This window comes from Ranitomeya variabilis, chromosome 4, assembly GCF_051348905.1.
Source record: "Ranitomeya variabilis isolate aRanVar5 chromosome 4, aRanVar5.hap1, whole genome shotgun sequence".
NCBI lineage: Eukaryota > Metazoa > Chordata > Amphibia > Anura > Dendrobatidae > Ranitomeya > Ranitomeya variabilis.
Window position 1 is genome coordinate 692,061,767 of NC_135235.1, and position 16,806 is coordinate 692,078,572.

The 16,806-nt window shown below is 42.4% G+C and overlaps 2 protein-coding genes across 2 annotated transcripts in view; both read left to right on the top strand.

The window, feature by feature from the left end:
* The window catches only part of LOC143767626 (uncharacterized), a 498,682-nt gene that overhangs the window by 303,861 nt on the left and 178,015 nt on the right, over nucleotides 1–16,806 (top strand). The gene's annotated exons all lie outside the window — the stretch shown is intronic.
* Nucleotides 6,187–10,393, top strand: LOC143767673 (uncharacterized). The gene has a single exon (XM_077256149.1). The coding sequence runs from the start codon at nucleotides 6,931–6,933 to the stop codon at nucleotides 8,797–8,799; it is 1,869 nt and encodes a 622-aa protein (XP_077112264.1). The 5' UTR covers nucleotides 6,187–6,930; the 3' UTR covers nucleotides 8,800–10,393.

Consider the following 16,806-nt stretch of genomic DNA (forward strand, 5'->3'; position numbering starts at 1 on the left):
CAGTCTTAAGATATTTCTTGGCCCAGTCTTGACTTTTTATCTTATGTTTCTTGTTCAAAGGTGGTCGTTTTTTAGCCATCCTTACCTTGGCCATGTCCCTGAGTATCGCACACCTTGTGCTTTTTGTTACTCCAGTAACGTTGCAGCTCTGAAATATTGCAAAACTGGTGGCAAATGGTGTCTTGGCAGCTTCATGCTTGATTTTCCTCAATTTTGTGCCTTTTTTGCCCAGCACACTTCTTGCGACCCTGTTGGCTATTTGCCATGAAACGCTTGATTGTTCGGTGATCACGCTTCAAAAGTTTGGCAATTTCAAGACTGCTGCATCCCTCTGCAAGACATCTCACAATTTTGGACATTTCAGAGCCCATCAAATCTCTCTTCTGACCCATTTTGCCAAAGGAAAGAAAGTTGCCTAATATTTAAGTACAACTTATATAGGGTTTTGATGTCATTAGACAACATCCCTCCTCATTACAGAGATGCACTTCACCTGATTTACTTAATTGGTAGTTGGCTCTAAAGCCTGAACAGATTGGAGTAGGACAACATGTATAAAAAGTATCATGTGATTAAAATAAAACTTGCCTAATTCTGCACACAGTGTATTGCCAAGAGCCACTGACACCCACACTTTAATAACCCCTAAGAGGTTTTACCATTAGTTACACTTTTTTTTTTATATTTTAAAAAAGACTGTTCAGCTTGATTATTTCAGTAGATGTGTTATTGTCTATAGTCACAGTTTTGCCTATCATCCTTTAACTTCTTTAACCCCTCTACATCTGGACTTACACACAGACCCCTAGGCTTGGGCCACGTTGAAACTTGCTTTTCTGTAGTATGAAATGGCAAGAAGAATGGTCAGGTAGTCGGGCCACAACTGGGAGGGCAGAGAAAAAATACAAAGTCCGAAGACTCAAGAGTAGTCAGCCAGGGTCACAACAGGAAACAAATGCACAAGCTGGGAGCTGAGTACAGAGGACAGAACCAGAGTAGAACAAGCATTTATCTCGCAGCTTCCAGCAATATGTTTCGAGCTTTAGTAGGGTGCGATGATTTCCAATTGGCTGAAGTAGGGAGCAGATTATTTTAACTGGACAGCGTACACACCCAAACTGCCAGAATGGATGATACCACAGGTCGCAGGCACCTTAATCTTAGTGGCTGCACAGAATCTGCACCCCCCAGAGCTTCTGGTTCTGATGTCTCCTCCATTACCAGCACCCCCTGCAGAATGAATAAGCAGACGTCACATCCCTGAGGAGATGGGACACAGCATTTGTAAAAGCCCTAATATGACAAAACGTCAGAAAATCAGAGCAGTAGAAATCCCCATAAATTTACTCCGTTTTGGACAGTCTAACCCTCAATGAGTTAGTCTATAGGAGTAGCGACACTTTTGACTCCACAGCCACTTTCTGGTAATTAGCGCAGTGGATGTTGGAGAGTAAAAATTGAAAATATACCACTTTATTACTCAACACACAGTGCCCGGATTGTGCTCCAGAAACACACGCACCAAAAATTACCATATATACTCGAGTATAAGCCGACCCCCCTAATTTTGCCACAAAAAACTGGGAAAACTTATTGACTCGAGTATAAGCCTAGGGTGGAAAATGCAGCAGGTACCGGTGAATTTCAAAATTAAAAATAGATACTCCATACCGTTCATTATGGCCCCATAGATGCTCCACATAAAGCTGTGCCACATATAATGCTCTGCACCGTTCATTATGGCCCCATAGATGCTCCACATAAAGCTGTGCCATATATACAATGCTCTGCACCATTGCCCCATAGATACTCCACATAAAGCTGTGCCATATATACAATGCTCTGCACCGTTGCCCCATAGCTGTGCCATATATATAATGCTCTGCACCGTTGCCCCATAGCTGTGCCACATATATAATGCTCTGCACCGTTGCCCCATAGCTGTGCCATATAGTGCTCTGCACAGTTGCCACATAGCTGTGCCATATATATAATGCTCTGCACCATTGCCCCATAGCTGTGCCATATAGTGCTCTGCACCGTTGCCCCATAGCTGTGCCATATAGTGCTCTGCACCGTTGCCCCATAGCTGTGCCATATAATGCTCTGCACCATTGCCCCATAGCTGTGCCATATAGTGCTCTGCACCAATGCCCCATAGCTGTGCCATATAGTGCTCTGCACCATTGCCCCATAGCTGTGCCATATAGTGCTCTGCACCATTGCCCCATAGCTGTGCCATACAGTGCTCTGCACCATTGCCCCATAGCTGTGCCATATAGTGCTCTGCACCATTGCCCCATAGCTGTGCCATATAGTGCTCTGCACCATTGCCCCATAGCTGTGCCATACAGTGCTCTGCACCATTGTCCCATAGCTGTGCCATATAGTGCTCTGCACCGTCCATTATTGCCCCATAGCTGCTGCTGCAATAAAAAAAAAAAAAACACATACTCACCTGTCTTGCTTGCAGCTCCTTGGCGCCATCTTCCCGGCGTCTCTCCGCACTGACTGATCAGGCAGAGGGCGGCGCGCACACTATATGCGTCATCGCGCCCTCTGCCTGAACAGTCAGAGCGGAGAGACGCCGGGAAGATGGCGCGGCGCCCGGCGTATGGAACGAGGAGAGGTGAATATGCGATACTTACCTGCTCCCGGCGTCCCGCTCCTTCCCCCGGACAGCTGGTCTTCGGTGCCGCAGCCTCTTCCTCTGTCAGCGGTCACCGGCACCGCTGATTAGAGAAATGAATAGGCGGCTCCGCCCCTATGGGGGGTGGAGCAGCCTATTCATTTCTCTAATGAGCGGTCCCACGTGACCGCTCAGGGGAAGAGCTGCGGCACCCGGAGACCGTGGGACGGGCAGGGGGAGCGTCAGGAACGCCGGAAGCAGGTAAGTATATGACAGTGCTCACCCGCCGACCCCACCACCGATCATGACTCGAGTATAAGCCGAGAGGGGCACTTTCAGCCCAAAAATTTGGGCTGAAAATCTCGGCTTATACTCGAGTATATACGGTAAGTAGGTTCTTCTCGCTATAGTATTGCCAAATACATTAAAATGGTAGAACTCTGGCTCATGATAGATAAATTAACGTTTTCTTGTGCTGAAACAAGAAAATCCACAATTTCGGATAATAGGCCCATATGATTACAGATAGGTTTAAATCATCAACATTTCGGTGCGAATCTGTCTTTCTAAAGATACATCTGTTCAAAAAAATATCAAAATATTTTTCCAAAGCTGCAGTGTGAAGCAAATAAAGAAGAGGGGCAATAGATTGTGTGTCATGGAGCTATGAGGTGGCAAAAAACCCAGTGTATGGCCACAGCGACATGTGTGTTGTCGGCGCGCGGTGTGTGTTGCTGGTGACGAAAGAGACAAAAATGAAGCAGTGATTGGGCAAAAGCAACACAAATGTATTTAAAATAAAAAATTAACTTTTACTAACGGGCGAGGGGGGAAATGTTATGGACCTGGGGGGTGTGGAGCTGGGATGATTGGCAACGGGTGGATGATGAAGGGTTCCAAGGGAAGGGGTAACTAAACTTGTGGGGTCTGGGAGGTCAAGGATGGAAGTAGACACATTAGGAGTAGAAGCATGGGATGGGAGAAATGCATTGGAAGGGACAGGAAAAACTGGACAACACAGACACATTGGAAGGTGAAGGTGGAGGTAGCACGACACTTCTGCTGCCACGAGTCCTTTAGCTTTTCTGTCAACATTTATGGGGCAGCTTGCTTTTTTTTGTCTCCTTGGGAGTGGTGGGGTCAGCAGGTCGTTCACAATGTTGGCCTGGTGGTGGTAGACAGCCGTGCAGAATCTTCAGGCGGCCTATTTGTGGTGGCATTGGGCAGCCGTGCAGAATCTTCAGGCGGCCTATTTGTGGTGGCATTGGGCAGCCGTGCAGCATCTTCAGGCGGCCTATTTGTGGTGGTGGCATTGGGCAGCCGTGCAGGATCTTCTGGCTGCCTTGTGGCATGGCCAGCCATGCAGGAGCAGGACTCGACATAGTGGTGGAGTGGCTTTGAGCAACACCCGGCATGGTGATGGAGGTGTAGTTGTGTGCGGCAGGATTAGGCATGGTGGTGGCTGTACAGTGGTATGCAGCAGAACTCGGTATTGATGTTAAGTAACCTGTGACTGGTGGAAGTACAGAGTCCGCTGCATAGCCTGAACGTAAGCAGCATTGCAGGTTTGCATCACATTGAGCTGGAGTTCAGGCGTAAGGTGTTCCGATATGCCCTGTTCTATCTTGCTAAAAAAGAAATGGTGTGCTGGTCTCTGGAGGCTGGCATCCAGATGGTTAAGTCATCCATCAGCGCTTGGGTCACCTCAGTCCACAACTGCTGAATCACTACAGCGTCCGAGTGCTGATGCTCCCAGGTGTCCCACAACGGAGCTCGCTCGTACACCAAGGTGTTGAGGAGGTCATTGTCTTTAAAATCCTCCTCCTGTTGTGGGACCTAGAAATGAAACAAAGACATTAATGTAAAGATAAAACACAAACCGTCAAAAAGGAAACCAAACAGTCAAGAATAAATAAAAACAGTCAAAAAGAAAAAAAAAAGTCAAGAATAACTAAAAACAGTCAAGAATACTTGCCGTCTTGCCACCGAAACTTGGGCCCGAACCTGGCGGTCCAATGCAGGGCCGCGCTGCCGAGAGCTGTGTCAGCGCCTGCAGTAACAGCGGTGACGTCACCGCTGTGCTCTGCTTTACGGCCAGCGCTGACACAGTGCAGGAAGCTCTCGGCAGCAGCGCGTGGACGCTGGGGGACGTGACAGACATCAGAATGTGAGTATGTAGTGTGTTGGTTTTTTTTTTACTTTTACAATGGTACCCAGGGTAAATATCGGGTTACTAATCGCGGCCCTGCGCTTAGTAACCCGATGTTTACCCTGGTTACAAGTGAACACATCACTGGATCGGCGTCACACACGCTGATCCAGCGATGACAGCGGGTCATCAGCGACGAAATAAAGTTCTGGACTTCTAGCTCCGACCAGCGACATCACAGCAGGATCCAGATCGCTGCTGCGTGTCAAACACAACGAGATCGCTATCTAGGACGCTGCAACATCACGGATCGTTGTCGTTCTCGTTGCAAAGTTGGTGAGTGTGAAGGTACCTTTAGCTCCAAATTGGGGGAAAAAAATTCCTTCCCAACTCCACATACGGCAATCAGACTAGTTCCCTGGATCAACGCCCTATCAAGGAATCTAGTGTATATACCCTGTAACATTATACTTTTCAAGAAAAGCACCCAGTCCCCTCTTAAATTTAAGTAACGAATCACTCATTACAACCTCATACGGCAGAGAGTTCCATAGTCTCACTGCTCTTACAGTAAAGAATCTGCGTCTGTTATTATGCTTAAACCTTCTTTCCTCCAGACGTAGAGGATGCCCCCTTGTCCCTGTCTCAGGTCTATGATTAAAAAGATCATCAGAAAGGTCTTTGTACTGTCCCCTCATATATTTATACATTAAAATAAGATCACCCCTTAGTCTTCATTTTTCCAAACTAAATAGCCCCAAGTGTAATAACCTATCTCGGTATTGCAGACTCCCCAGTCCTCTAATAACCTTGGTCGCTCTTCTCTGCACCCGCTCCAGTTAAGCTATGTCTTTTTTTTTATACACCGGAGACCAGAACTGTGCACAGTATTCTAAGTGTGGTCGCACTAGTGACTTGTATAGAGGTAAAATTGTTCTCCTCATGAGCATCTATGCCTCTTTTAATGCATCCCATTATTTTATTTGCCTTTTAGCTGCCTGACACTGGCCACTGAATGAGTTTGTCATCCACCCATATACCCAGGTCTTTTTCATTGACGGTTTTGCCCAGAGTATTAGAATGAAGCAGATAGTTAGACATCTTATTACTTCTACCCAAGTGCATGACCTTACATTTATCCCCATTAAATCTCATTTGCCATTTATCAGCCCAAGCTTCTAGTTAGTTTACATAAATCATCCTGTAATATAAAATTGTCCTCCCCTGTATTGATTACTCTGCAGAGTTTAGTGTCATCTGCAAATATTGAAATACTACTCTGAATGTCCCCTACAAGGTCATTAATAAAAATGTTAAAAAGAAGAGGGCCCAATACTGACCCCTGTGGTACCCCACTGCAAACCGCAACCCAGTCCGAGTGTGCTCCATTAATAACAACCCTTTGTTTCCTATCCCTGAGCCAGCTCTCAATCCACTTACACATATTTTCCCCTATCCCCATTATTCTCATTTTATGTAACAACCTTTTGTGTGGCACCGTATCAAAAGCTTTTGAAAAGTCCATATACACTACATCCACTGGGTTCCCTTGGTCCAGTCCGGAACTTACCTCTGGATTTTGCTGGATTGGTTTATGGGAGCCATGTTGCTTTCTAAAAAGCCATTGAGCCACTAATATTGTAGAAACCTGTTTTATCCATTGACAGATGATGGACCTGAGTGGGGACTTGTGTTTTTTGTAAGATAAGTAGAATTTTTTTATTGGTAGTATTTTTTGCTACATAACATTGTTTGGTGGCTCTTTATTCCATATTTGGGAGGCAGAATGAAGAAACAGTCGAACATATCATGCTCTCCTGGTTCATCCTATGAGGTTTTCTATTTGACTGAGAACTGTCATTTTCTTGGTGAATAATTCAAATGTTTTACATAATTTTCCATTTTCACTGACAGTTTAAATAGAAATGTTCAAAAATATTAAGTTTGAGGATATTTATTAATTGAAAAATAATTGGTTTTATTTTTGGCAGATAACTGTACTAGGAGATCAGAGGGACAGCTGACATCTTCAATTTTTAAATCAGATAATCTTGAAATCCCACAGGATGCAATTGAAGTGAATGCCATTACTTCAGATATACCATCATCCCTTCACAGCAAAGATCTGTCATCTGATCCTTTGAAACAGGTCATGTCTTCTGATTCATTACCGACAACTAAGGAAAATAAAATTAGTAAAATAAGCATTAAAAAACGAACTGCTCCTAAATCAAATAAGTTGATTTCACCTTCAGAATATGGAAATATTTTTCCCCTTGAAAAGTCTTTTCTGAAACATCAAATAATTCACACAGCAGACAACAGATTTTCTTGTTCCAAGTGTGGGAAATGTTTTAACCAGAATTCAGATTTTGTTATACACCAGAGAATTCACACAGGGGCGAAGCCTTTTTCCTGTTCAGAATGTGGGAAATGTTTTAACTGTAAAACGCATCTGGCTAACCACCAGAGAACTCACACAGGGGAGAAGCCTTTTTCCTGTTCAGAATGTGGGAAATGTTTTAGCCATAAATCAGATTTGCTTAAGCACCAGAGAATTCACACAGGGGAGAAGCCTTTTTCCTGTTCAGAATGTGGGAAATGTTTTAGCCATAAATCAGATTTGCTTAAGCACCAGAGAATTCACACAGGGGAGAAGCCTTTTTCCTGTTCAGAATGTGGGAAATGTTTTAACTGTAAAACGCATCTGGCTAACCACCAGAGAACTCACACAGGGGAGAAGCCTTTTTCCTGTTCAGAATGTGGGAAATGTTTTAGCCATAAATCAGATTTGCTTAAGCACCAGAGAATTCACACAGGGGAGAAGCCTTTTTCCTGTTCAGAATGTGGGAAATGTTTTAACAGGAAATCAGGTTTTGTTATACACCAGAGAATTCACACAGGGGAGAAGCCTTTTTCCTGTTCAGAATGTGGGAAATGTTTTAACCGTAAAACGAATCTGGCTAGCCACCAGAGAACTCACACAGGGGAGAAGCCTTTTTCCTGTTCAGAATGTGGGAAATGTTTTAACCATAAATCAGATTTGCTTAAGCACCAGAGAACTCACACAGGGGATAAGCCTTTTTCCTGTTCAGAATGTGGGAAATGTTTTAGCCATAAATCAGGTTTTGTTATACACCAGAGAATTCACACAGGGGAGAAGCCTTTTTCCTGTTCAGAATGTGGGAAATGTTTTAACCATAAAACGCATCTGGCTAGCCACCAGAGAACTCACACAGGGGAGAAGCCTTTTTCCTGTTCAGAATGTGGGAAATGTTTTAACCAAAAATCGGTTCTTGATTGCCACCAGAGAAATCACACAGGGGAGAAGCCTTTTTCCTGTTTAGAATGTGGGAAATGTTTTAACCTGAAATCATATTTGCTTAAGCACCAGAGAATTCACACAGGGGAGAAGCCTTTTTCCTGTTTAGAATGTGGGAAATGTTTTAACCTGAAATCATATTTGCTTAAGCACCAGAGAATTCACACAGGGGAGAAGCCTTTTTCTTGTTCAGAATGCGGGAAATGTTTTAACCAGAAAGCACATCTTGATAGACACCAGAGAACCCACACAGGGGAGAAGCCTTTTTCCTGTTCAGAATGTGGGAAATGTTTTAACCTTAAAACGCATCTAGCTAGCCACCAGAGAACGCACACAGGGGAGAAGCTTTTTTCCTGTTCAGAATGTGGGAAATGTTTTAACCTTAAATCATATTTGATTATGCACCAGAGAATTCACACAGGGGAGAAGCCTTTTTCCTGTTCAGAATGTGGGAAATGTTTTAACCGTAAAATGAATCTGGCTAGCCACCAGAGAACTCACACAGGGGAGAAGCCTTTTTCCTGTTCAGAATGTGGGAAATGTTTTAGCCATAAATCAGGTTTTGTTATACACCAGAGAATTCACACAGGGGAGAAGCCTTTTTCCTGTTCAGAATGTGGGAAATGTTTTAACCATAAAACGCATCTGGCTAGCCACCAGAGAACTCACACAGGGGAGAAGCCTTTTTCATGTTCTTAATGTCGGAAATCTTTTAGGCTAGGTTCACATTGCGTTAGGGCAATCCGTTTAGCGCTAGCGCAATGTTTTTTTCGGGGCCGCGTTTAGGGGTCGCGTTAACGTACCCGCTCTCGCAGATCCCCGATCTGCGAGAGCGGGGAACGGACCTCGGGCGCGCCGCAGACGCTGCAAGCAGCGTCTGCGGCGTGTCACAAAAGAACGGCACATCGCTAGCGCGAGCCGAAAAAGGCACGCGCTAGCGATACGCTACAGGCAAAATTTACATTGCTATCAATGGGTGCGCTAACGGACCCGTTGCACGGCGTTAATTGCTACATTTTCGCCGTGCAACGCTGGCCGTTAGCGTGCACACATTAACGCAATGTGAACCTATCCTTACACTGAAATTGTATTTTCTTAAATGGGTTGTTTTCATGTTTGGCCTTATTAAAATAAAAAAATCTTCCGTGCCAGTGCTGTTCCAGCGATATCGGCAATCGCGTTCCTGGGGCTCATATGAGGTTGTTACATCAAATCAGGCCTGTGCCCAATCAGTCCCAGCTTCACTGTCCCTGCCCTCAGACGTATTGAACATCAAAAGGAAGCCAGGGCTACAACTTCTCTTTGACTTACACTTGTTTGATTTTGCCTGAAGGTGAGAACAGTGAAGCCAGTGCTAATTGAAAGCAGGGCTCACGTGACATAATAACCTGAGCCCCTAAAATGCAAGTGCTGACACCGCTGGATCTGCGCCAGCATGGGAGGTTTTGTCACGATACTATAAATATGGCATATTTTGAGTTACTTCTAGAAGGTTCCATGGCTTTACAGACACGCTGTGGGCTTTCTGACCCCCCCCCTCTCTTCCCCCCAGCTGCCTGTGGGTGAGTACACTTTTCCTCTGCGTGCCAGCTCTGTGTAATTCAACCACTGTGTAATTTAAACCACTCATCCCCCTCCCTCCGGATACAGCTGGTTGATGGCAGTTGTAGAAACGAGCTCTTTTGTTCATGTAAAAATTTAATAGTAGGGAATAACTTGACCCCAATTAGTGATAGAGATATAACCGTTACATATTCTGAATGTTCACCAATTGACCTACACACCAGTGCGTTTTCTAATTTCCCATGCCAACAGAATCTGAGATAAAGACTTCTACTTAATCGGATCATACACCTACTTCAAGTTTAGACCTAAATGGAAGCTAACCTTGTGAGAAGACATGTAATACTTTCGTCATCACTCTACAAGGTTTTCAGCTTAAGCTACGAGGGATGTATTTTAATAATGTTCTGAGTCTCTTTGGAAAGTAGACGTGCATTCCTTAAACCACTCAGTGATTTCATGACCAGGGGTATAAGACAGTGCGACCTCATTTTGCTTCAGTCTTCGCCCAGGGAGCTAGCTAAGAGATGCTCTGTGATGCTTTGTGATGTATCTCCCCTCCCCCACACCACATGGCCAGCCATGATATAAGACAAATGTAAATTTATTTTAATCTTTAATCCCTATTGTGTAATTTTCTGTACATACGATAATTGTCTTATTTTATAATATCTTGTATATACTTTTGTAAACACTGCCTAATTATTTTTGGAGTAAAAGTTATATTTACTAGTGTTGTTTTCCTTGCTCTAAAACGTACTCTAAGTCCTCCAACCTAAGCCAGTGCTACTGATTAGGTTGGCTCCTGAACCGGTATTAATCGTAGTAATAGGAGCTGGTGGAAGTGTCCTGAGCTTTTGGGGAAGCTGGCAGCGACGGATGTCGTTGATAATAATTTTTCCTGCTTGAGTGGGAGTAGTTATATCGCCCTCGCTGCAGCGTGCCCAAGAGCCAGTACATGGCAAGGCAGCCTCACTGGTGACTAATTATCCTAGGTGCAGTTCCCTGTCTGACCTGAGGGTAAAGGGGACGCCAGAGAGCTGCAAGTTCCAAACCAGAAGTGGGATATAAATAAATCCCCTAAAGAAAGGAACTGTGTTTTGTTTTTATTTTTACAGGACCAAACATGAGGAATTAGAAGTCAAAATCCCACACAGCGAAGAAGACATTATCATACCTAGAGTGTGAATTACTGGAAAATATGTTGTTGACCATCAAAAATAGCTCAGAGTAGCAATATACGTTATTGACAAATTGCACAAAGACATAGAACAGCCAGACGTATTATTGAATGAGAAAGTGAAATTACTTTAGAACTTTAAATCAGATTTCTTAGACTATAAGACACACTTTTCCATTACGTCCCTTCAGACAGCACCATAGAGGTAGTCCTTCCTTGACCTGTAGTGGGACAGGATTGCAGAGAGTTTAAAAGGCCCCTCCCTTCTCCACCCTCCAGGTTTTTTTTTCCGGTCCTTACAGGGGATGATTGTATGACAGGTTGCTCCCTCCCTCCACCCTCCAGGATTTTTTCCTGTCCTTAGATGGGATGGTGGTATGAGAGGTTGCTCCTAGAGTGAAGATAGTCCGTACAACCAGGGCTGTGGATTCAGTAAGCCAAACCTCCAATTCTGACTCCTCAGGTTCCATGACTCAGACTCCACGACTTTGACTCGCTCATACATGGCTCATGTTTAAGTGATAAATTTACTGTAGTAAAATGGTTACATCATGTTTTTAATCATTATGATACAATAATCAAGCCATTTAGATAGAAAATATATTTATAGGAATACAACTTTAGAACACAAAAACTTTTACATATTTTCAATATATTATACACTATGAAGTAAGTGGGGAAAAAACAGTTTTCAACAAAAACATACTGACTAACATTTGTGCAGTCTGAATTTGTTCTTTGAAATGGCATCGCCTCCATCAGATCCTCCTTCATAGATGACTTCAAATCTGACTTAATTAATTTAAGGCTAGAGAACAACCTCTCTAAACTAACTTGGGTTGGTGGCAAAGCAGTATTCACATGGGCAACATCTCTAACAATTTCAGGGTATAAAGGAATTGCCTCGTGCACCGTCAGTTTTGATGAATGATTGAACTCTTTTACTTTTTTGAGAGCAAATGAAAAAGCTGGCTGAAATATGGTCAATCTGTTTTCTATGGGAGTGGAACCTATTTCCCTGCTCCATGTCATCCACATACTTGTCGAAATCAAACTCCTCATCTGATGAGGATGAAGGAACAGCAGCACTGGCAGGATCCGAGTCCTCTTGCTCTTCGTCGTCCTGTAGCCCACTCATCCTAACTTCTACCTCAATAAGAGCTTCTTTTCCTTTCATAAGCTGTTGATCATCCTGCAATATGCGATGACTCTGGTCCACATAAACAGATGCCAGATGAATTTTATTTTCTAATAGTGTCTCTCCGTTTTATTGAAACGGCAATGCCATCTGCGATTAAACCTCTTTGGGACAGGCAAAACAAGTTCTTCCACTCCCTTATAAAATGCCAGGAGTTAAATCCTCAGCTTGTAACTTTTTAGTCACACTAAATGGGTGCTGAAGCAATTCCTTCAATTCAGCCACCTGTGGCCATTGACCTTCTGTAGTGTTACCTGAGGTTTGGTCATATCTACAAGGAAGGGTTTCAGCTCAAGCAATCGCTCAGTCATTAAATAGGTGCTGCCCAGCCGAGTGGCTTGAATCACAATTGCCCCTTGTCCAGCACGTCTCTTCAAGATGGAATAATAATCTTTATTTTTATATAGCGCTAACATATTACGCAGCGCTTTACAGTTTGCACACATTATCATCGCTGTCCCCGATGGGGCTCACAATCTAAATTCCCTATCAGTTTGTCTTCGGAATGTGGGAGGAAACCGGAGTGCCCGAAGGAAACCCACGCAAACATGGAGAGAACATACAAGCTCTTTGTAGATGTTGTCCAAGGTGGGATTAGAACCCAGGACTCCAGCGCTGCAAGGCTGCTGTGCTAACCACTGCGCCACCGTGGAATCAATTTTAGGGGTTCTGGTAGCAATAGCCAATTTCCTTACTTTGCTAATCAGAGTTAAAGCATGTGCCTCTTGCAGCTATCTCTTTTTGCCAGCTGCAGCGTGTGCACAACACAGCGCATGTGATGAATAGGAAAGAGGTGTGAAGCAGCTTCAACAAGATCATCTAATTGTAAATAATCATTTTGCTGTTCTTCTGTAGTAATATCTGTTTGTTCCTCCGTTATGGGAACAGTACTGTGGCCTTCCATCTCCAATATACTGAATGAAATGTTCTAGCTGCTATTCACCTTCATTATTCTCATTCATCAGTTTAATGGTACTTATCATGTTTGAAGCATTATCAGTTACAATAGCAAGAACCTGTTCTTTTGTGAGTTCATATTCTTGCACAACTTTTTCCACTAAGGTCTGGAGAAACTGGTTGCTGTTATGAGCTATAGTATCTTTTACTGCCAGCGTCTCAGTAACAATTTTTTTTATTGCCACAAATATCGAATGTGCATAGCAAAATAGTTCACTTTGTTACATGTGCAGGCATCCATTTTAGGAAACACAAAGCATTTCTTGAGTCTTTTTAAGATTTTCCTTTTGGTTAAAGGGCCACTGTCACCCTCTCCAGCCGTTATAAACTAAAAGAGCCACCTTAGAACTTATAAAGAAAAAACACGTATTTATGAACAGATAACAAAACTTTATTAGATTGTATAAAAATAAACAATTAAAAATAGCCAACAGTGCTACAAGTGAGCCAGAAAATATATGTAGGCATCACCAAAAGATAGGTAGATAAATAACTAAAGTAACATCATGCATATAGATTCCTTAATATATAAATCCTAAACACCAGGGTAAGGCACTATACACAGAGCAAATTATACACATAGAAACCCTGCTCCTTAAATCCCTCAATCACCATTATATAGAAATGTCTCTATCGGTGGGTGGACACAGGGTTTGGAGTAAGGATAGCAAGCTATATGCATGTGCTGGTGCCGTCCATAGGGCCAAGCAAGGCTCTTAATACTATAACCCCTGAAGTATAAGTTATATAAATATGCAGAAACGCCATAACATAGAACAAATAACACTTAGCAATATACAGATGGTGATGCCGCAACCCCAATGCGCATTTCGGCAATGTGCCTTCGTCAGGGGGAGTGGCATCACACCGGAAACATGCCCTTTTTGTACGAACGATAACCAATGAGCAAGTGCGGTGTCATAAATCACATGACCGGAAGATAGATCCAGAAGGAACATGGTACTTGTAGTCAGAAGCCGGAAAACATGGTTCTAAATGGCGCATGACGTCCGGCATCCCCAGATAAAGTGGAGCCAGCGAGTGCGTCATGACTGGAGGTAGGACGCCGGCGAGGACTCCCCGACCGCACACACAACCAGTGCGAGCAGGGAGCCGCCCCTGACCTCCGCCCACAGCCAGTGAGAGACGCCGTCGCCGGTAACACCCACCGGGGCACCCGGGCGCATGCGCACAAACCATGAAAGATGTCTGCCCATCTCACTTATGTGTTGGGATCTGTTTCAACCCAGCTAATGACATAGGCCATGATAAGTGAAGACCATACCGTAATATAAATAAAACAAAATCAGGCCCTCAGTTTTACGACAAAGTAAAGAAAACTATCTCATGAGGTGGCGAATATATTAAGTATAAATACCAATCACTGGGCTAGATATCAACTTGTATATACATGCACACATACTTGGGAACACACACTTCTTAAATCATTAAGGAAAAAACCATTGGAATATGTGATAAAGTGCACAAAAAGAACCATAAACAAATAAGGTGTGAAACACAACTAATATTCCAGTGAAGAATAGTGAAGTGATAAAGAATTTTTAATATTAAACAAAAAATATTGGATAATAATAATACTAGAATAAATAGTAAAAAAGTGATGTATACGCAAGTGAGTGCGTAACTAAAGTGAGAAAACCAAATAGGGTGTGAAACACCACTCATATACCAGTGACGAATGGTGAAGTGAAAAAAGATTTTATTAATATTAGACAGAAAAATATTGAAGAATAGTCATTATAATAGTACTAGAATAAATAGTAAAAAAGTGATATATACGCAAGTGAGTGCATAACTAACCAAGGCATATATTACTGATAAATCTGGTAGAAATATACATCCATCTCACACAAGATGATATAGTATATCAAAGTATCTTTATATAATATTATAAACTAAATTGCAAAACAAGGCATATAGGCCATATATATATATATAGAATAAATATTAAACTAATAATACATATCTATAGTGTAAATACATGAATCATTGCACAGTGTAAAGATCCTAAAAAGAGCCACAGTGTAAAAAATAGTAAAATACATGATACCAAGACATAAGAAATATATAAAAGTCTATCAACCAGGACAAGGAAGAAAAAATGTCCGATGTATCAACGTATAGCAATATTCGAATTTTCCTTGTTGTCGTAGATATAATCACGTAGAGGGCAAACGGTTATGTATCAATCTCTCCTATAGGAGTCCGCATCATTGGATCACAAGGAAATATGTGAGGATTCACCACGAACATACTAAAGGGCATATTAAAATAGCACAAGTTAGTACAAAATAAAAACAAGGTTAAAATCAACAACTCAAAATCACATAAAAAAACAGATGCCAAAGAAAACTTTAAAAACAACTAGGTGCACGGGGTCAAAATCTAGAGAAAGGGAGCAAAACTAAGGGATTCATTTAGGCCATTAGGGTGGAGAGTGCGTAGAGTCCAAATCCATTTGGCCTCTTTTTGGGCTAACAGGCGACCGAGGTTACCTCTCGAAGGTTGGATTTAATGTGATCAATACCTTTAACTCGAAGGCCAGATGGATCACAAGCGTGATATTGCTTGAAATGCCTTGGAATTGTTTTCAATTGTTCCAAGTCATCAATTTTAGCAGCTGCCGCAATATCTCGTACGTGTTCTCGAACTCTGACCTTCAGAGCTCGTGTGGTAAGGCCTATATAAATAAGAGAACACGGACAGGTTGCATGGTAAATCACCGTTTGTGTCAAACAGTTGATTGAATGTGTAATGGCAGAGGTCCGTCCATCAGATGAGAGAAACTCTTTTGTCCTTTCGATATTCGGACATGCGATACATTTGCCACAGGATACACATCCCCATGTATTAGTTGTTTTTTTACCTATACTGGCAAATGGCCGAGGTTGATTTGTTGATGATCCCGTAAATTGTTACAGCGCCGAGCTGTGACAGCTGGTCTTTCAGTATATGTATCCTATATCATCTTGTGTGAGATGGATGTATATTTCTACCAGATTTATCAGTAATATATGCCTTGGTTAGTTATGCACTCACTTGCGTATATATCACTTTTTTACTATTTATTCTAGTATTATTATAATTACTATTCTTCAATATTTTTCTGTCTAATGTTAATAAAATCTTTTTTCGCTTCACCATTTGTCACTGGTATATGAGTGGTGTTTCACACCCTATTTGGTTTTCTCACTTTAGTTACGCACTCACTTGCATATACATCACTTTTTTACTATTTATTCTAGTATTATTATTATTATTATTATCCAATATTTTTTGTTTAATAATAAAAATTCTTTATCACTTAACTATTCTTCACTGGAATATTAGTTGTGTTTCACACCTTATTTGTTTATGGTTCTTATTGTGCACTTTATCACATATTCCAATGGTTTTTTCCTTAATGATTTAAGGAGTGTGTGTTCCTAAGTATGTGTGCATGTATATACAAGTTGATATCTAGCCCAGTGATTGGTATTTATACTTAATATATTCGCCACCTCATGAGATAGAGTTTTCTTTACTTTGTCGTAAAACTGAGGGCCTGATTTTATGTTTTATTTATATTACGGTATGGTCTTCACGCTTATCATGGCCTATGTCATTAGCTGGGTGGAAACAGATCCCTACACATACCGTATTTTTTGGCATATAAGACGCACTTTTTCCCCCCCAAAAAAGGGGTGAAAATGGGGGGTGCGTCTTATATTCGCAATGCAGGCTTACTGTGGCGGCAGAGGTGCGGTGGCAGAGGTGCGGTGGCAGAGGTGCGGCGGCAGAGGTGTGG